A 19800-nucleotide genomic window follows, 5' to 3' on the forward strand; every position below is an offset into this window, starting at 1 on the left:
ACGAGAGAGGGAGAGAGAGGCAGAGCTATGGGATGATGCTTAGTGATAGTGATGGTTAGTGGTGGTGATAGATCACACTGCAGGGCCCAAAAACAGGCTTAGAGGGAAGTTAGGGAGAGTTGGGCGGCTGCAGGAAGCACAGCGATAACGAGAGTGGGATGATGATGATGATCGATCTCAGGAGACCAGCTCTTGACTCAAGAGAATGACTGGAGTGGCAACGATGATTCGAAGATCGGGGAGGGAGAGGGGCGAGTTATGCAGTGGTGAGTTGGTTAGAATGAGTGTTGGCCTGGGTAGAACGGGGAGGAAAAGAGAGAGGAGCTCGTCAATTAGTTAGTGAGTGAGTGAGCTAGTCTTAGCTGGCTGCGCGACACACGGGAATGCTGAGAGTGGAGCCGCGTCAGGATTAATAGGGGCAAAATAATGGTTATTTATTCTCGTGAATCCCGATGGGGCTTTACTGTCACTCACACTGCCACTCTGCCATTCAACTCCCATTGACTCAGGCATAAACCTGCCCTATCATTACTAATGTAATAAAAATATCTCGTCCAGAAAAGCCCTAGACTCGCCGTAGAGAACAGCTCCATTCTTAATAATTGTGTGTCTAGGATCTATGGTATCTGCTCCGTACTTCTCCATACTGTTTCTCCTTTCCTCCACTCCAACCTCCTCCATTTAAACAAAACATCCCTCTCCCCCCCCCTTTTTCTTTTAAGTCGGATAGGATCTGTCAACAACAAATGCACACCATCCTGTACGACATACAGTCTCCGGCACTCCGTAAATTTCCTGTACAATCAACATGACTGCTGTCTCTGTGCACACGAGACCCATCTCCATGCAGTGAGTAAGCAGTAATCCACCTTCGGAACCTGGCGGACAAGACTATTTCTTTCCCCTTTCCGGAGCCCTCCCAATGCATGGAAACCTGTGCACAATCGATCTGGAGTATGATCAAAGATGTTGTGCGAGACAATGTCTCCTCCGCAATGTGTTCCGGCTGTTCACAAGCTGCCCTTGTCGGCTCTCTCGGGCCACTTGAGGTTGAGAAGCCGTCGGAGAGTAGATCGGTGATCGACGCCCCCTTGCATATCGTATCTCATATCTGCGACCGTTCTAGTTCTTTTGCTTTGGGTGTTATATGGTTTCGAGTTATGAAAGTCTCTTGGGTGTTTTGCTGCTATCAATGGACTGCATTGGAGATTACTTCGACATCTCTTGCATGTCCATCAAAACTCTACCGTGTTCGCGACCAGAGAAGTGTTATGATCAATAGCCCGAGTAGGCAATTGCTGGCTTCCGATCAGCAAGGTTGCGTTTACTACGGGAGTATCATCGCAAAGAAGGACACTAGCTAGTTCAAAGAAAGTTAATTAATGAGTGGGATGATATTGGAAGCTCCCAGACTGCAGGAGAGTGAAAAGGATTCGTTGCGACAAGGCGTATGCTCGCTTTCCTCGACTCCCAGACCAGGGATCGTGAACCCTTGATGGAAGGGATGCCCAATCGAGATGTCCTCCCCTTTGCGAAGGAGTACAGGAAGGGTACATCCAGTATAGCATCCCTGAGGTATACCAGCAAGGTCGAGTGCCTCTGTAAGTCGAGGAGCTGAGGTCTGTAAGGGAAGTAACAAGGACCTTCGGCTTAGAAAAAGGCATGGAGCCTCTCGCCCCATCTGATGAACAGGGCGATTGTACCGCCAGCCACGTGGGTGATATTTGCCGGGATCCCTATGAGGAGTAGGGATGTATCATGTTGTGTCATGGAGGAACTTGCAAGGCGCCACGTCCTAGCCGACCAGCTGGCTAGAAGGATCGGTGTAAGTGGCGGTCGCCGCTCTGATAGGCGAAATAGTCATCGACTCTATTCTCAGTACCTAGGAACCAAGTAAAAAGCGACACGTTAAGTCAGGGGAACTTGTAACATGTTTCAGAAAGCGCGGAGATCATGAGAAGAAGAATGAAGGCTGTCATACTCTAAATCTGTAGATTGGTGGACAAGTTTGTGTTGTTTGCTCTTCGCGGGTTCCCCACACCGATCGGCCGAGCTTCACCATAACCATCATTGCATTCATTCAATCAACACTCCTTGCGCTCAACATCAACTAACTGTGTCTACACAATAATCCCACCTGCTATTCAGAGAAATGCGATAATACAACATGCGTTTTCGAACGAGACTCACCAACGCGGAGACTTTCTCCAGTACGTTCATTGCCTCTGTCGCGTGCTGCTCCATCTACCGCGTTTTGGCGTTTCGGGTGGTCGGTAGCCTTAAGGTAGCCTTAAAGCTCTGAAGGCCTAGAACCAAACCACCAACTCATCTTGCGCAATAACGAGGCCCATAGAATATAGCTAACACCACATGCCAACTCCACAGAACTGACTGCCTCCCTCTCATCCCTGGGCAAGACCTGCTGGATGCGCCTAGAGCCAGGCAACATTCGCTTCACCATCATCCCCGACCAAGGCACCCAAGTATGGGCACAATTGCCAATTGTACGCCCCGAACCAAGCAACCACCTACCACCAAAATGGACCATTGATAGTATTAATTTCAATCAAACAATCAAACTAACCAGGACATTCACCAGGACGCAATCTTCGACGAATCAAGCTACATTCTCGAATCCAACTCAGGCGGAATCATCAACCTCGAAGTGCCGATCGGCGCTCTCCACCGGGCCCTCCGCTCCGCCGTCGACGCCAAATCCGCCCAACTCCGCCTCACCCAGAAGGGCCGCATCCCGCTCCTGGCACTGACCATCCGCACGCTCTCCTGGGCGCCCGGGTCCAACGCACTGGGCATCACCACCGCACCAGCACCTGGAACTGAAACTGGTCCGGGCAGCGGTAGTAGCAGCAATGACCCTCCTACTATCACCAACGGCCCGGCCCATGCGCCCCCGTCATCCACCACCACCACTACTGACACAACAACCGGCCCCTCCCGGCCCAGCCGCGAACGCGAAACCGTGATCACGCAAGAAATCCCCGTGAAGGTCTTCCATGAGTCCGCCGTCGAGGGCCTCCACGAACCGCGCTGCCGCGACCCGGACGTGCACATCATCCTCCCGAGCCTGGGCCAACTGAAGAGCATCTCGGAGCGGTTCACCAAGCTCGCCTCGCCGGGCCACGGCTTTGCGTCCGCCGCTTCGGATGCCGCCACGAAACCCACCGCGACGGGCGTGTCGGCCACCGCCCCGAAACTCGAGCTGTCCGCCAACATGCACGGCTCCCTCCGGCTGGCGATCGCCACGGACGCCCTACGCATCTCGAGCGTGTGGTCCGACCTCGTCAACCCCTCGCTGGACCCGGGCCAGCTGTCCCAGGGCGAGATGGAGCGGTTGCCGAGCGAGCGGATGCGGGCGGTGCCCGGGGATGATGAGGCCGGGTGGGCGCGCGTGCGGATCGATGGGCGCGATTGGGGCAAGGTGTTGAGTGTGGGGAGGTTGAGTCCGAGGGTGGTTGCTTGTGCGTTCGCCCCTTTCCCCTTCCCCCCTTTTTTCTTTCCTCTTTTATTCGTATTCTATGGTTGAACATAGCTTGCTTCCCGGACTCCCTCTCCCATTGACGTAACAAGAGAGGCTGTGCTAATCGCTATGCGTTCTAGCTTTCGTTCACGAAACGGCCTTGATTCTCTATGTCTATCTCCCGGGGACGTTTAATGAAGAGGACTCGTGTCTCACGGTAAGGATGCTGAACCCCAGACAACCGATGAAACTGGCGTGTCGCTAACTCATATCGTCTGTAGTACTACATCAATTCATACGCGGCTTGATCTCATCATTTGAACACGGATCTATATCACGACATTCTTGCTTCACGAATCTCCTTTGAATACTTATATCACTCTCTAGTTATACCTGCTCTGTACTACAAAGCATATCATTGTTTCCTACGCACATAGATCGGTCGGTTTAAGCGCACAATTTCCAGCTCCATGCTAGAATTCATGGTACATTGACAGCAACAAACGTCTCAGAGAAAAATGCTAGGCATATACTCAGAACAAGGATCATCCTCAACACTCATTCATAGCTAAGGTCAAGCGATGAAATGACCATATAGTAGAAAAACGGAAGTTCAATATGTGCACACATGTAATATACACGAGGACTAACCAGTCATGCAAAGGAAAGACCGCCCGGCCAAGAATGGAAAGCCCCCATCTTGTGAGTACTCTCAGCAGTAAGTCAGACGGCATGCAACGCTTTTTTGCTGAGCGAACGTCAAATCAAACCGATGGACTCTCCCTAGACAAAGCCAGGTCACGTCCTCCGATGACACGAAATATAATCTGGGGGTTCCGACAAAGAGGAATCGTTAGACATTATAAGAAATGGTAAAGAGAAATTAAGGGTACAAAATATAAACCACTAAGGTCCTGATCCCGAGTGGAATGGGAGGGGGAGAAGGAACAGGTCAATCATTTTGCCATGACGTCGACGTAGCGACCCTTCTTCTTGCCCTTGGCGGTAGGGCCTTTGCGTGCCTGCGGCGCCCCAAGCAGGTCGTCGATGGAGCTAGCATTGCTCAACGAGGTCGCCGGCCGGGGAGGAGCGGCGAGACCAGCACTCGGCGGTGTGGGAACTGCGGCGCCAGTCGAGATGGACCGTGGGATCGGAGGCGCAGCGCCTAGAGCGGATGGCGGGGCGGGGCTGCCAGAAAGGGGTGGAGGAGGGGCACCTGCAGCAGATGGAGGGCGGCTACCGGCACCAGACAGCACCGGTGATGCAGTTGTTGCAGGTGGTGGCGGCGCACCAATGCTACCGCTGGCTGTCCGGCTGGGAGGCGCGGATCCACGTGGGGGTGGCGGTGTGGCACGAGCTGCAGTTGCGCTGTTCGGATCTTTCTTGTTGACCCATTTCTTCAGCTCAGTATCGTAATAGAAGGAACTCTCTTCGCCAAGCTTGGCTCGAATCGGGCCACCACCGGGATTCTCGCCTTCTTTCTTCCCACCAAACCAGCCACCAAACCATCCCTTCTTCGTGGGCGAAGCTCGTTTGGCTAAGGCACCAATGTTAGTCCAGCGAATGAAAAGAGATATTGAGCTGTAGTGTCACTTACCATCAGCCTCTGCAGCCTTTCGGAAGGCTTCATCTGCTTCGCGGTCCTTGCGTGCCTTTTCCGCTCTCTGGACTGCAGCGGCCCGGGCAGCTAGATCATCGTCGTCATCATCATCCATGAATGACTTCTTCTTCTTAGTCGGCTCTTCATTGTCTTGTTCCTCGGGCATTTCCGACTCGGGTGCGGCGTTGGAAACTGCGGGAGGCTCATAGCCGCCACCGCCCACCGGAGGCATGTAGCCACCCTCGTCTGCATGAGAGATGGTGGAAGGAGTCTCATGGAGCAGCTGGCCGAAGGATCCATATCCAGGAGGTTGGTAGGGAGAGACCATATTAGGGGACCCAGGTCCCGGAGCCAACGGAGCCTTAGCCTGGGGCTGAGAGACTAAATCTTCCTCGACAGGTGCCAGAGGTATATACGAAGTTTGAGGAGGTGTTTGCTGATAGCCTGCGTTTGATGGTGGCGAGTTATAGAACATTCCCCCTTGGTATGGGCCATTGTCAACCGGCGTCGAAGGGTCCTGCGAGCCCCGTCGCTGTGTGAGACCAAAATTGTAGGAAGACGATCTCTGAGAGTCAAGAGACGATCTGCCGCGAAACTGCTCGGGTGAGGAAGTCGGAGCGTATTGGTTGTTTGGTAAATAACGCGAAGGAGCAGCGCCATGACTCGGTTGCCCTCCGTAGATATCTGATACGGAAGGCGAGCGACTCACAGTAGGCGTACCAGCTAACTTAGCAAACGGACCTATATCTGCCTCGCCACCCTTCGCAGGGTCGGTGGATGTGGCATCGTGGTCTTCTCCGGCAACGAAGCTATTAAACTTGGCCCACATTGAGCCAGAAACCTTCTCCATGCTGGGCCTTGAAATCCATGACGAGCCACCGTCGCTAGCTGACTGCTTCAATCTTGCTGAAAGCTCGTCAACTCCATAGTACAGCTGCTGGTTATGATAAGGCGAGGATTTGGTCGTCGCTTTTACGGTGGCTGCAATAGCATCACAGTACTGCTGAGCTTCTGTCTTTTGGCCACGATCGGCGAGACACCAAGCATATACCAACTTGTAAGCCAAGAGATGACAGAGTGGCGGCTTCGGGGAGGCCGAGAGGACGGAATTGGCATAGTCATAGGACTCGGTGAGCAATATACAGTCTTCGTCCTGCAGTGCAGAGGTGGAAGATCGCTGATGGTCAGCTCCCAAGAGGACAACACTCGTTTGAGAATCATCAACGCCCCCGAACACTGCAGCTCGTGAGAAAAGAAAACAAATGTGCGCAGCCTCGACGCGGCCGTAGCTGGAGAGCAGCCGTCCAAGGGCCAGAAGAGCTTGGTGATCCTCCGCACTGCGGTTGCTGAGTACGAGGCCGAGTGTCTCGCGCCAACTTTCCAGGCCTTCGAGCGCGTTTCTGGCAGAACCATGTCCATCCACTTTACTGACCATTTGCAAGCCAGCCCTTGCTGATGGCGGCACCAGCTCATCAACGCTCTCCTCGACGTTGCCGGCAAAAATCTCGTACAGAGCTGCCAAGGATTCGGTGTTTCCGGAAGTCGATCTGACTTCACGTCTAACGAATTCCTGAACGACCTGCTTCCAGACCGAGCGGTCCATAGTCGACGCTAAAAGCATCGCGTGACCCCACAAGCGACTATCCACTGCCGCCCAGACGGCCTTTTCACGCTCCCCAAGTAGAAGATTGGTCCGGAGTGTGCCAATAGCTTGAGAATTAGCTGCATCCGGTCGAGAAGGCGCATCGGCGAGCTGAGAGGTGTTGATAGGCTGGAAGCCTGTGTCGTAGCTGTCCTCTGTCTCGTTGCTCTGTAGATGAGGGAGGATGATACTGCGCAGGGACTTCTGGACCTCAGGTGAGCCTTCGAGGGCACCATCGTGTTCAACCATGGCGCGAACGACTTTCCACAATAGAACCTTCTCATCGTAGCGCTTGTGGCCATCCGGGAGGAGTCGAGCACTCTCCGGGATACCTTCATTTTCGAATGCGGCTATCTTGCTTGAGAGCCAAGCAAGCAAATCCTTCTTCTTGGATTTGGACTTGAGGGGACCTGGGTGGCGTACAATGCTTTCCGGGGGCGAGATCCAGTCATTGAGTTGGCATGTTTTCACCTCTCCAGGACTTGGCTTAATTCTAGGAGCCATTTGTCCAGCAGCGTATCGAGGAATATGCTTAGGGAAACACGATAGAACCGTGCCACCAAAACCGAACTTGACTATTGGCGCCCCCTTCCAGCGTTCCAGAGGGTCAAACTGTTGGTCATCGGTCGGAGGAATGAAGTCCAGTTGCTTAGAGGCGGCACGGTTATGAACCGAGCCTTGGACTGGTGCGTAAGGATTCACGGATTTGGTAGGTGAGCCGGAGCCATGAGCTGAGGCAGGTCTTTGGAAAGGCTCAACTGATGGCACAGATAATCGAGGGCCAAGTGCTTGCTGGCCTGGTGATTGTGTCATTGATCTACGCGGAGGCATGAAGGGAGGCTCATCCGCCACGGGTGCAGGGACTGGCGGAGCGTTGCCTTGGCTGGCTGGGGTAATCCGTTGAGCGAAGTCATTGACATATTCGGGCGGAGCATATTGATTTCTCGGGGGAGACACCGGCGGGATGCTCGCTTTCTCTTCGCTTACGTCAAGACCGGTAATTGTGGCTTCAATAGCAGTTTCGCCAGGTGTAAAAAGCGGGTTGGTGGCAGACTCGGAATGAGACTGCACGTCGATGGTAGGAGGGAAAGCCGAATGATCTAAGGACGGTCGCTTTTCCAACTCCTCCTGAGGACGATAGGAGACCTTCTCATGATGAGCCAGAGGGCTTGAGGTACGGGGTTGGAATGGAAGGGTGACAGCTTGACCAGTGTGGCTAGGAGCCTGAGAAGCATAGCGGTTGCGAGGAGGCGGGGGAGCACCAGATGCTGGGGGAGCTGGGGAGTATCTCGGGGAGGCTGGCGGCTTGATTCCATTTTGCAAATTTGGTGGCTTCGGGGAATATCTCGATGCAGCAGGAGCTGCAGGTGCGCCGCCAGGAGCACTTGGGCTCAACAAACTCGCATAGGGGTCTATTCTTTCAGGTTGTTGTAATTGAGGCTGGAGCTGAGAGTCGACAGTTGGCTGGAGAGCGGGAATAGCGCTAGCATACGGATTAACCGGTGGCGGAGGCGCTGAGTACGATGGCGCTGCTGGCACGGGATTCGGAGCAGGTGTGTATCGACCCGTGCTTGCCGGTCGAGAAGGTGCGCGAGGCGGCGGTAAAGGAAGTTCCTCAAAGAAGTTCTTTGGTGCAGGTGCAGTAGCAGCCAATGTCGCACCGACCGGAGGTGTGGGCATGGAAGATGCTGAACCCGGCGCTTTTGGCGGAGGTACTGGAAGGCTGTTGCTTCGCGGCGGCGGCGGCGGGACGCCCGGCTGCGCAACAACTGCCCTGTTGGTAACAACGGGTCGACGAGGGCGCGTAAGGTCCTCAGGAAGATCATAAGGTGACCTATAACCCTCCTTGGCACGTTCGGCGAAACTCTCGGCTTTCTTTGTTCCTTCAGTCGGGCGGGGTTGTTGAGCAAAATAGCCAGCCCCGGGGCTCATTGCGGGGATTCCCTGGAGCAGATCCGATGTAGATGGCTGGTGTGGGACATAAGACCTTTCCTGCACTCTGGGTCGGACCGAGTTGTTCGGCGGGGCAAGGGGACTGGGCCCGGCTTGAGCAATCAGAGCAGGGCTACTAAGTAATTCTTGGAAACTTGGCTCCTTGGTTCCTCCAGCAGATTCGTCTTCAAAAAGTAGGTCATCATCGTCGTCCAACTCTGCCTGCCATCGGGCTGCGAGGTCGTCTTCCGATGGTAGACCGTCGGCGTGTTCATCGGAGAGCTCTGCTTGCCAGCGTGCAGCCAAATCATCGTCGGATGAGCTCTTTTTCATGTTGTCCTGTGAGCCTGCTGCAGCCAAAACCCTCTCAAAATCATCCTCACTCGGATCAACGGGATTGACCGGGAATTGGGAACTGGCTGCAGCCAAAGCGCTCTCGAACTCCTGCTCGTTTGAATCAGCAGCGTCGACTAGAACTTGCACACCGGCTGCTGTCAAGGCGCTCTGTAACTCCTGCTCGCTTGAATCGGCAGCGCTGACTGGAAATTGAGAGCTGGCTGCTGCCAAAGCACTCTCGAACTCCTGCTCGCTAGGATCAAGAGTATCCGCTGGAGCCTGCGAACCGGCTGCTGCCAAGGCGCTCTCAAATTCCTGCTCGCTTGAATCAACGGTGTCGACTGGATATTGTAAATCTGTTGCAGCCAAAGCGCTCGCGAGCTCCTGCTCGCTTGTATCAGTAGAGTTAACTGGGGACATGTCTGAGCCCGCTGCAGCCAGAGCACTGTCAGGATCCTGCTCGCTCGGCTCCTCAGCATTGTTTGTTGGCTCCTCCGATACGCCCAATGAATCCAGCACTTGAGACGTGCTCTTTCGAGTAATCTGAACTTCGGGACTTTGCTCAGAAACCGAGTCTTGCACGGATTTGAAAAATTCATCCTCCTCCTCCCCGTCAGCCTTGAATACATTATTGATTCGGCTTTCCACCGTCTCCGGGGGCTCAATTAGAGAATCAATGCCTCTATTCAGCAAAGGAACGCCTTCTTCAAATCTCGTCTCTGTTTCAGGTGAAAAGTATATGGGCTTTGTTTGCGTCTTGAGCTGATTGAAAAAGTCATCACCGTCTTGTTCCTCTTGGCCAGGGCTCCCCCAGAGATCGTGGCTGCTCTGGATCTCTCCATTGGAATTCGGGAGCTCGTCCCCTCGGAATGTACCAGTGGGACCGGTGGGAGTGATATTGCCTGACTCTTTTAAGTCGTTGGCATTTGCCACAGGCTTTTGCGTTTCTTCCTCGCCATTCGGTACTGGTTCAACGCCCTCGACATGTTCCCCGGTAGAGTTCTCCGCTGTGTCTCCGTGTATGCTGGTGTGCTCCTCCGACGGTTCAATGATCTCCTTATTAGCCGTTGGCAGGTCTTTGTGTGTATCGTGTACCGGTGGCTCTGCGACCATGTCGTCCTGAACTGGCGCTTGTTCGCGATTCGCGGGAGACTCGGGAACGCTCACATTGGGCGCAGTTGCATCTTGGGAATTGTTGGCATAGTACGATGGCGAAGAAAGCACGTCACCGAAAGACACTTCGTGAGGAGTTTCCATCGGAGAGCCAAGAGGAATGCTAGTGGCTTCGATCGCGGTGTCGATTTCGAGTTCGGTCGGAGTTGTCACGGGAAGGACATCATCTTCCGACCTAAAAGCCGGATTCCACACAGCCGCTGCATTTGTGTGTGCCATGATGGATTTTGATAATGCTTGAGGACTTGGAAGTCATGAATGAACGTGAGTCCCTGTCTTCACTCTTCCCAAGGCCAGGGGGGGGTGAACATACCTTGATGGCTGACAACCAGATTAGTATGATAAGGGTCGTCAGATATCAAGAGGCAAGGAACATGGACCGGGGAGAGGAAAGGAAAGAAGAAAGAGAGCTATGCAGTTGCATAGACATTACAGGAGATAATGAGACAATGGAATCATGACTGCATCTTCAGGTGCCTGCGTAGTCCTTTCTTGAGTCCAGTCCGGACAGCTGCGGCCGTTCTGGATTGCTTATGATGATAGCAATGAACATCCGTCCTTGGGACGCGCCCGTCATCCGGGGCGGAACATTGTTCTGCCGCGCGGAAGTGCCACCTAACCTGTTTCTTGGGTTCACGTGCACTTATGCTGCAGTAGTAGTAGGTCTGTGTAATAAGGACAATTCTACACCAACAGACATATTCACACAATACAAAAGCGAAGTATGTGTTCACTTCGGATCTTACGTTCTACAGAGTGTCAATGTTCTGTACTTGCCTTTTAGAGGCTCCAAACTCAATTGTATGTTGTGGAGCTCCATCCGAGAGAGGGTGTTTACGTACTTATATAGTTCCCTCGGGAGAGAAAAGGGAAGCCAGAATATGCTTCTATAATGTGTGTAAGAGATTTCTCAGTCAGTAAGCTATCATTTGGGTATAAGGCCTTCCGCAGCCGTAGACGAATTCGAAATGGTTCAGAAAGCAATGAATTGAAGAGTTGGAGAGGTGCACTGTTGAAAATATATATCCTCCTTCTCTTCATAGATACCTTTCTTGCAAGCAGTGGAGGAGAAGATAGAGTATATCTACAATCTTTAAGAGACAACATTGCCCATGCTGACATCTCAACAATGGTTATACAGGAGAGGATTGTCCTTGTGTGAATCACAGATATAGAGTGGTATGAATGAAGCCAAAGAAAGTTAGATGGAAAGAGATACCCTCCGACCGATGTGCCGATGACATCGATGGTTTAGTAGTTGGTAAGCCACACCCGCGCGTGGAGTCGGCGACTCGGCACGTCGTCATGTGATTGGGCCGCTCTCCGCCTGCCATCACAGCCTCTCGACTCTTTAGGCCACCATCATTGATTAAGCTAGTTCCCAAAAAACCGTTCTTTCACCCGATGGTCAACTGGGTCGATCTCAGGAGTGGCCCAAAGTACTGAAAGATTTTCCCTGACCATCCTGAATTCGCTTTCGCAATTGCGTATACCCTATCCACCTTTGGCGCGCATCCGCATCCCGCAGTCGCAATCGCGGCGAAACGTACACAGCCCGCCCCCCTCCAAACCCCGACAACAGCGATGCTTTGCTCGGGACAACCTGCATGCGATTTACCGTGACATGAGAATACCCTTGAACTCACAGCAGCTTCCGGAACTCTTCTATCGCATGGAACGCCATCATTAATCTTTCCCTGTTCTGCCTGTCATGCCTTCATTATCCGAGTACCCCCATTCTTACGACCGGTCCAGCATCGCAGGCGATTCTGGCTCGGATGACGATCTCGACCTAGAGGAGCTCGACCCAAGCACAACACATCTTTACGGGGCACATCGCCTGTCGAGGGAAGAAGAAAATCGACAAAGGAGTCGTGGTCCGGGCATAGCGCTGCGGAATCTCCGCGTCGGAGTTGGGAACCGGTGGAAGCGAACCACCTCTGGAACACATGGAGGAGGGTTGGAGGATACAGAGGGGCTACTCGAGGACCAGGATCGCGATGAGGACGGACTTCGAAGGTCGCACGCTAGTTCGCGCACATACACTGATGATGATGCCCCTCTGCTTAACGCACGCCGGCGTAGCTCTGCTCGCTCTCTCAGGGATATGGAGCGGTTGTCGCAGAAGGGCCCGCGGCGATGGATTCCAGGTCTCAAGGCTGCAGGAGCTTGGTTCGGCTCCTCTCACCCTCCAGCAGCAGAGGATCTGAATCCGACCGAGACCAAGCCTCCGCGCGATGTGTTCGTCGGGCAAACGCAGCGGTTAAAATACCCACCAAACATTGTATCGAACGCCAAATACACCCCCTGGAGCTTTCTGCCCCGTACCCTCTACAACGAATTCTCTTTCTTCTTCAACATATATTTCCTCCTCGTCGCCTTGTCACAGATATTGCCTGTGCTCCGAATCGGCTACATGTCTTCATATATTGCACCTCTCGCCTTTGTCGTTTCAATCTCGCTCGGCAAGGAAGCTTTGGATGATATTGGTCGCCGGCGCAGAGATGCTGAGGCAAATGCGGAGGAGTTTACCGTCTTGAGCTTTAGCGGACCGGCAGGTGTTCTAGAAGTGACAAAGAGATCAAGGGACTTGAAAGTCGGCGATGTCCTGAAGGTTCGCAAGAATCAACGCCTGCCTGCAGACGTAGTGATTCTCCAGAGTCTCTCTAATGACACTGCTGCTCGTCAGAGCTCTGCCGTGGAGCGACCTTCGAACCTTATTCCGGACGACCATGGAGATGAACCCAGCACAAGCGACGTGACAAATGAAGCAAACAGTTCCTCGGCCTATGACACGTTCATACGTACGGATCAATTAGATGGAGAAACTGACTGGAAGTTACGCCTGCCTTCTCTACTGTCTCAAAGTCTGGCCCTTCGCAACTTCACCCGACTCAAAATTACTGCAAGCGCACCAGATAGACGGGTTAACGAGTTTGTCGGTAACATCGAGCTGGGATCGTCTTCTTATGACCCGCACGTGGACAAATCCAACCACGAGCGAGACCAGGACGATCAAGAGTCCCAGCCAAACTCCGCTCCTTTGACGATTGACAACACCGCATGGGCCAATACCGTTCTTGCATCTAATACAATTACTTACGCTGCTATCATCTATACAGGGTCACAAACGCGCGCTGCGCTGTCAACCTCTCCGTCAAGATCGAAGGTCGGACTACTGGAATATGAGATCAACAACTTGACTAAGATTCTGTGCATCTTAACTCTTGCTCTTTCAATTGTTCTAGTTGCGTTGGAAGGGTTTCAACCTACTAATGACAAGGTCTGGTATGTCGCTATCATGATTTATTTGATTTTGTTCTCGACGATCATCCCAATGAGCTTGCGGGTCAACTTGGACATGGCGAAATCGGTTTATGGCCGATTCATTGAAAAGGATAAGGATATTCCTGGGACTGTCGTAAGGACAAGCACTATCCCTGAAGACCTGGGTAGAATTGAATACCTCCTTTCCGACAAGACAGGTACCCTGACGCAAAACGGTATGTCACCTTGTGCTATAACTAGGGACAGATCGCTGACACTACCCAGAAATGGAGCTCAAGAAAATCCATGTGGGCACCGTCTCGTATGCCAATGAAGCGATGGAAGAGGTGACTTCCTACGTCAAGCAAAGCTTCTCAGGAGACTCCCTCACTACGCCATCAGCCGTGTTTGGAACGCAAGTTGGCTCCGGGGCGGCTCCCCGCACACGAAGGGAGATAGGCTCGCGCGTTCGAGATATCGTCCTAGCTCTTGCGCTTTGCCACAATGTCACCCCCACTACCGACGAAGAGGATGGTGTTCAGGTTACTAATTACCAGGCATCTTCGCCCGACGAGATCGCCATTGTTCGATACACAGAGGATGTCGGGTTGAAGCTGGCCTACCGCGATCGACAGACCATAGTTCTCGAGTCTACTCACACCGGCAACGTTGTTGTGCGGGCTCGGATCCTCGAATTGTTTCCATTCACATCCGAAAGCAAGCGGATGGGAATCATCGTCCAATTCGAGACCGACGAAAGCATATTGGACTCATCCAAGCACGAAAATGAGATCTGGTTTTATCAGAAGGGTGCAGACACCGTCATGACCACGATTGTCGCTACCAATGATTGGCTTGATGAGGAAACCGCCAATATGGCTCGTGAGGGCCTGCGGACTCTGGTGGTCGGAAGGAGGCGATTGTCCGAGCAACAGTACGCAGAGTTCACTACAAAGTACAGACAAGCATCGCTCGCCCTACAAGGAAGAGATGCAGGTATGGCCAAGGTGATTGGCGAATACCTGGAACGGGATCTAGAGCTTCTTGGGGTGACTGGTGTGGAGGACCGTCTCCAGAGGGACGTCAAGCCCTCCTTGGAGCTGCTCCGCAACGCTGGAGTGAAGATCTGGATGTTGACAGGAGATAAGGTCGAAACCGCACGTTGCGTGGCAATTTCCGCCAAATTAGTCGCTCGTGGACAGTATATCCACACTGTCGCCAAGGTCAAAGATAAGTCTACGGCTCAAGAAGCCCTGGATTTCCTGCGCAACAAGACCGACTGTTGCCTCCTCATTGACGGCGAATCCCTTGCTCTCATGCTGAGCCAATTCCGCTTATCCTTCATCTCTGTCGCCGTGCTCCTCCCCGCTGTTATCGCTTGCCGCTGCTCTCCGACTCAGAAGGCCGAAGTCGCCGACCTCATCCGCCACCACACCAAGAAGCGTGTCTGCTGCATTGGTGACGGTGGTAATGATGTCTCCATGATCCAAGCTGCGGACGTGGGTATCGGTATCGTGGGCAAAGAAGGCCGACAGGCCTCTCTTGCTGCGGATTTCAGCATCACGCAGTTCCACCACCTCACTAAGCTTTTGGTCTGGCACGGGCGCAACTCGTATAAGCGGTCCGCCAAGCTGGCGCAGTTCATCATGCACCGTGGTATTATCATCAGCGCCTGCCAGACTATGTATAGCATCGCTAGTCATTTCGACCCCAAGGGTCTCTTTATCAACTGGCTCATGGTGGGGTATGCGACGATCTACACCAGCGGGCCAGTTTTCTCACTCGTCTTCGACCGGGATGTCGACGAAGAACTGGCCAACCTCTACCCGGAGTTATATAAAGAACTCAAAACGGGGCGCAGTCTCAGCTACCGCTCCTTCTTCACCTGGGTCTTTGTGTCCGTCTTCCAAGGGGCAGTTATTCAGGGCTTGTCCCAGATCCTGCTCGACACGATCACGGGCCCTCGTCTCATCAGCGTCTCCTTCACCGCGCTGGTCATCAACGAACTCCTCATGGTTGCCATCGCCATCACCACCTGGCACCCTTTCATGATTTTCTCGATCATCAGCACCGCCCTGGTCTACGCCGCGAGCGTCCCCTTCCTGGGCGACTACTTCGATCTCGCCTACATCATCACCCTGGACTGGCTCTGGCGCGTCGTCGCCGTCACCGCCGTGGCCGTCGTCCCTGTCTGGGCCGGGAAACTGATCATGCGGTCCTGGAGTCCGCCCAGTTACCGGAAAGTTCGGGGTTGATTATCTGCTTGGCCGTTCGTTGCCCATTTTCCATCCTTTTAGACTTGACTCTTTCTCTCCGCCGGCCGCCTCTGTCATTCGTCTAGCTAGCTCTGCTTACGGACCGTTGCCAAGCGACGAATTGGCCGATCCTCTGACCTAACACCAAGTCTTATGGAATTAATTTATGCTTAGCTAGCACAACCGCGGTCCATAGACACAATCCAATGACACCACTACTTCCAACACTATGTTCTAGGCTTCAACCTGAGGTCGCCATTCTTCTCGTAGACTAAGCCAAACACAGTAAACGCGGTACATCCATGCCAGACTAAGGATATAGACGAAGGATTCATAGTATACTCCATTAAGTAGGCGCCACGCACAACTAGCAAGTGGGGGCGGCACGGGAGGGACAATGTAGGTAGGTAGGTAGGTACTATAAAGGCACCTCCACCTGCACTTTATAATCTCCATCCCTCAATCCTCCGCAAACCAGCTACCATGCCCCCCACCCCCAACGTCGAAAATCTTTCCCCCTCCCCCTCCCCCACCAAAACCCTAACCCTCCACTCCGCCACCCCCGCCGAACACGCAACCGCCACCCATTTCAACAGCACCCAGTGGAAAACCCCCCTCACCACAGCAGCCTACCTCGCCCGCGAACAAGCCCTCCTCAGCCAGCCCCTCGCCGCCAACGGCAAGCTAACATGCTGGATCCTCATCGACCCCACCGACCCCACAACAATCCTCAGCGCCTGCGAAACCTACCGCCGCCGCGCCCTCGTCGCGCGCAACGGCACCCTCCAGGAAGTCACCGGCTACGGCATTGCGAACCTCTACTCGCGCCCGGAGTTTCGACGGCAGGGGTACGCATCCCGCATGTTGCGCGAGCTGGTGCGCCAGTTGGCCGGGCCCGGTGGGGGGGATGCGCGGTTCGTGATGGGGTTTTCTGAGATTGGGACGGGGTTTTATAAGGGGTTTGGGGGGAGGGGGTTCCCTGCGGTGGGGTGGGGGGTTTCTGCTGCGCAGTTGGACACTAGTACCATTCATGGGGAAGCGGAGGAAGGGCTTGGGAAGGCGGAGGGGATACGGGATTTACTGGCTGAGGATGTTCGCGCGTGTATGTGTAGTGATGCGGCGCTGGGTCGGTTGCGGGAGCGGATGAGGTGCGCTTCGTTGCGGGAAGGAAGGTTAGCTGGTGGTGCTGGTGCTGCGACGGTGCACTTCGCCATCATCCCCAGCTGGGAGCATTTTGCGTGGTTCCAGGCGCGCGAGGACCTCACGGCCCGGCTGATGGAGCCGCCGCGGCCGGTGCCGTTGATCAAAGGGGCCGGGGATGATGAGGCTGGGGTGTGCTGTGCGTGGAGTCATGATTATGGTGATCTACCCGAGAATGGGGTTTTGTATATCCTGTATTGGGTGTGTGGGAAGGGGGATGAGGAGGGGTTTGCGGTGGAGTCGGCGGAGGGGCGGCGGGTGGTACGGGCTATCGCGGGGATTCTGCGGCGAGCGCAGCGCGAGGCATGTGAGGCGGGGCTGCGGAGTGTGCGGATGTGGAATCCTACGCCTCTGATCAAAAAGGCTGTGGAGGTGGTGGCGGGGGAGCAGGGGGTTCCGGTGGTGGTGGGCGAGACGGGGAGTATTCCGGGGTTGTGGTGGATGGGGGCGGAGGGTCCGGAGGAGACGGTGGAGTGGGTGTGTAATGAGAAGTATGCTTGGTGTTGATGTTGATGTTAGCAGTTGTTGACTGAGTGCAGCCGAGGAAGAACGTGCGTAACCATCTTGAAAACCCGGAAATGCGACCTTTATGGATCGCGAAACACGTAGCCCTCTCGCTACCTAGTAGGTAATAAGAGCTTGCTCAAAGACAGGCTCTCAAGCTGGGTGCTTTAATGGCAGAACATGTTAAGCTACTTGTGTTCTGCGCTATGGACGTGACATTATTCAACCAACCGTGCGGAAAACTATCCCAAACGCCAGCACATTTACATCTGATAGATACAATGTGTGCGCGTGGCAACGTGTCTTGCAGAGAATCAACACTCTGTGCATTTCATCTTATCCTGCCCTATACTTGTTACCTAACATGCAGGGATTGCGGATTCTAGGGCTATGTTGAATGTGTATCTAACGGAAAAAGAATGAAAAGAGCTGGGTAGAGTACTTGATGCCCACGAGAGCTCAACCACCATTGACTCGGAGATGGCTAGCTGCAGTGCTCTTGTGAATTAGTATCTAGCATGCTTTCAGCTACTTGATACCGAGAAAATGCATCCTGGAGGAGGGGGTGCTGGGCCCATCTGGCCAGATATCATGTGTTCTCGGAGCTGCAGCCGATCCCCCAGCTTCTCCCCAGGCTTTATTGCTCAAATAGACTAAGCTCACCAATTGCATGTGCCCTGATTGACTCAGTTCTGCTCTGAGTGGAGAGATAAAGAACAGCTTTCACTCCCCCGCGCGCATCTCAAGCTCTCAAGCTCTGGGAAGGAATCAGCCCGATGAGGAAAGACCCCTTCTCTCTTCAAAGAGAACCCTGACTCCCACCGGCTTATTGAACCAGAAATTCTTCGTCGTACACTCCTTTTCCGGCTCGACCAGACGTAGTTGAAATACGAACGCTGGAGGATTGGATGGCGCTGTTCGGGGCGGCGGATGCGCGATTTGGCCTGTCGGCGGTGCATCGCCCGGTGGGATCTGCTTTAGCGGTTTTGGAGTTCACCTGGGAGGGATGAAGATGTTCGCAGGTTAGCGTGTGAGAACACATTGCTTTTTTGTGATGAGTGTTCATGATCATCCCCCACTTCTATATTCGGGAATCAATTGAGATAGGAGCCATCCAGGAAAGACTGCTATCATCAGACAATTGAAACTCAACTCAACACCAAGCATACTCCTTATTACACACCCACTCGACCCTCTCTTTACTTCCACCCTCCGCAGCACCCTCCGACCCCATTCATGGGAGCTGGGTGGGCCTCCATCTTGGTGGGTTTGATTTCCGCGATTGACACACTTCCCTTGCTCCGCCATTCTGGGCTCTTGGATCTAGGCGCGTAGGGTGATATGCTTGAAGAGCGCACGCATATTGATTGATTCTTTACTCTGCTGGACACAAAAGTCACTTTGGAATAGACTACGTGGGATCGATAGCAGACAGCAGCCATGGAGACCACGAGGCCTCGTTGGCCGGCCTTATCTCCCACCCCTCACTGCGGTGTCCTTAGCTAGCCCCGACAGCCTCAATCTCACCACTATCGGGGATCCATCAGAAGCACTATCATCTGCACTTCAAGTATCGCTAGACTAGCCAAATCATCTAGTCGTTGTCCTTGACCGCCCCACACCCACCTTAGCCCTAGCTTATCGTCCGCATCACTAGCCCCGAACCCCTATTATCAATAGTCCCTTAATCGACAAGTAGATTGATTTTACCCGACATTTGCACGTCAGTGAATGAAATAGGCTCGTGCGTTACCGCGAAACGGTCGTGCCACCACACCCAACATTCGCCCAGGAGGGGAGCACATACTTTATCTTGGGACTGTCTGGTGAGGAGCATGGAGCCACGTCCAATTCTAGCCTTCATTCTTGTCATCTTGTGGCATCGTCTATGCTTTTTATTCTGCTGTCCCGGCCTCACAATTGAGTTCTTCCCGCACTCTATCCCTGTGTGCGTAAACCATTGATATTGAATACAAACCGTTACAGACCCAAGGCTCAATGCGCCTGGGCTTGATAAGTCTGCTGCCGACCCCATTGACAATGGTTAATATGGGGATATGTGCGCGGCACAGATTGATGTGTTCTAGTCAGCTTGTATACTGTGCTGTTTCCGGCGTAGCTGAAGCCAGCTTGTTCCTCACTTACTCTCTTTTGTGCTCATCTCTCTTAATCAATTTCATTAAGCCCCTTGCATTGTTCCTATGTCTTCAGAAAAGAACATGCATAAAATGCCGGCACAATCCTCCTCGAAACCCAGGAACAAAGAGACAAGCCATCTACCAATGGTCCAACGAATTGTCATCCCGCCCAGACTGGTATGACAACACACACCAATCACTTATCACCTTTCCAAAGCGCACAATATTGATACCATCACCCACCAGAGGGTAAGCAGACATTTGCCCCCACTGCT

General features: G+C 53.5%; 4 protein-coding genes across 4 annotated transcripts; 3 read left to right on the forward strand and 1 right to left on the reverse strand.

The window, feature by feature from the left end:
- The first annotated feature begins 2080 nt into the window (after positions 1-2080).
- BO82DRAFT_353825 (checkpoint protein HUS1 family protein) lies at positions 2081-4023 on the forward strand. The gene is made up of 5 exons (XM_025635060.1): positions 2081-2210; positions 2386-2504; positions 2600-3479; positions 3619-3695; positions 3760-4023. The coding sequence occupies exons 1-5, from the start codon at positions 2168-2170 to the stop codon at positions 3784-3786; spliced, it is 1146 nt and encodes a 381-aa protein (XP_025492459.1). The 5' UTR covers positions 2081-2167; the 3' UTR covers positions 3787-4023.
- Positions 4024-4323: 300 nt separating this feature from the next.
- sec16 (COPII coat assembly protein SEC16) lies at positions 4324-10675 on the reverse strand. The gene is made up of 3 exons (XM_025641429.1): positions 10475-10675; positions 5076-10405; positions 4324-5015 (listed from the first exon to the last, which is right to left on the reverse strand). The coding sequence occupies exons 2-3, from the start codon at positions 10378-10380 to the stop codon at positions 4435-4437; spliced, it is 5886 nt and encodes a 1961-aa protein (XP_025492460.1). The 5' UTR covers positions 10381-10405; positions 10475-10675; the 3' UTR covers positions 4324-4434.
- An 886-nt stretch (positions 10676-11561) lies between these two features.
- Positions 11562-15909, forward strand: BO82DRAFT_334151 (aminophospholipid-translocating P4-type ATPase NEO1). The gene is made up of 2 exons (XM_025633251.1): positions 11562-13664; positions 13714-15909. The coding sequence occupies exons 1-2, from the start codon at positions 11873-11875 to the stop codon at positions 15681-15683; spliced, it is 3762 nt and encodes a 1253-aa protein (XP_025492461.1). The 5' UTR covers positions 11562-11872; the 3' UTR covers positions 15684-15909.
- A 314-nt stretch (positions 15910-16223) lies between these two features.
- BO82DRAFT_253311 (uncharacterized protein) lies at positions 16224-17390 on the forward strand (the record flags this gene model as incomplete). Its single annotated transcript, XM_025630892.1, has 1 exon — positions 16224-17390. A coding segment is annotated over one exon (1167 nt), but the record flags the coding sequence as incomplete, so codon positions are not given.
- Positions 17391-19800: the final 2410 nt, after the last annotated feature.

The sequence above is a fragment of the Aspergillus uvarum genome (assembly GCF_003184745.1).
Source record: "Aspergillus uvarum CBS 121591 unplaced genomic scaffold BO82scaffold_23, whole genome shotgun sequence".
NCBI lineage: Eukaryota > Fungi > Ascomycota > Eurotiomycetes > Eurotiales > Aspergillaceae > Aspergillus > Aspergillus uvarum.

Coding starts and splice junctions, on each gene's coding strand:
- BO82DRAFT_353825 (XM_025635060.1), top strand. CDS start 2,168: ATGCGTTTTCGAACGAGACTCACCAACGCGGAGACTTTCTCCA. Junction 2,505..2,599: donor TATGGGCACAATTGCCAATT/GTACGCCCCGAA, acceptor GACATTCACCAG/GACGCAATCTTCGACGAATC. Junction 3,480..3,618: donor GAGTCCGAGGGTGGTTGCTT/GTGCGTTCGCCC, acceptor TATGCGTTCTAG/CTTTCGTTCACGAAACGGCC.
- sec16 (XM_025641429.1), bottom strand. CDS start 10,380: ATGGCACACACAAATGCAGCGGCTGTGTGGAATCCGGCTTTTAGGTCG. Junction 5,016..5,075: donor AAAGGCTGCAGAGGCTGATG/GTAAGTGACACT, acceptor TTGGTGCCTTAG/CCAAACGAGCTTCGCCCACG.
- BO82DRAFT_334151 (XM_025633251.1), top strand. CDS start 11,873: ATGCCTTCATTATCCGAGTACCCCCATTCTTACGACCGGTCCAGCATC. Junction 13,665..13,713: donor AGGTACCCTGACGCAAAACG/GTATGTCACCTT, acceptor GACACTACCCAG/AAATGGAGCTCAAGAAAATC.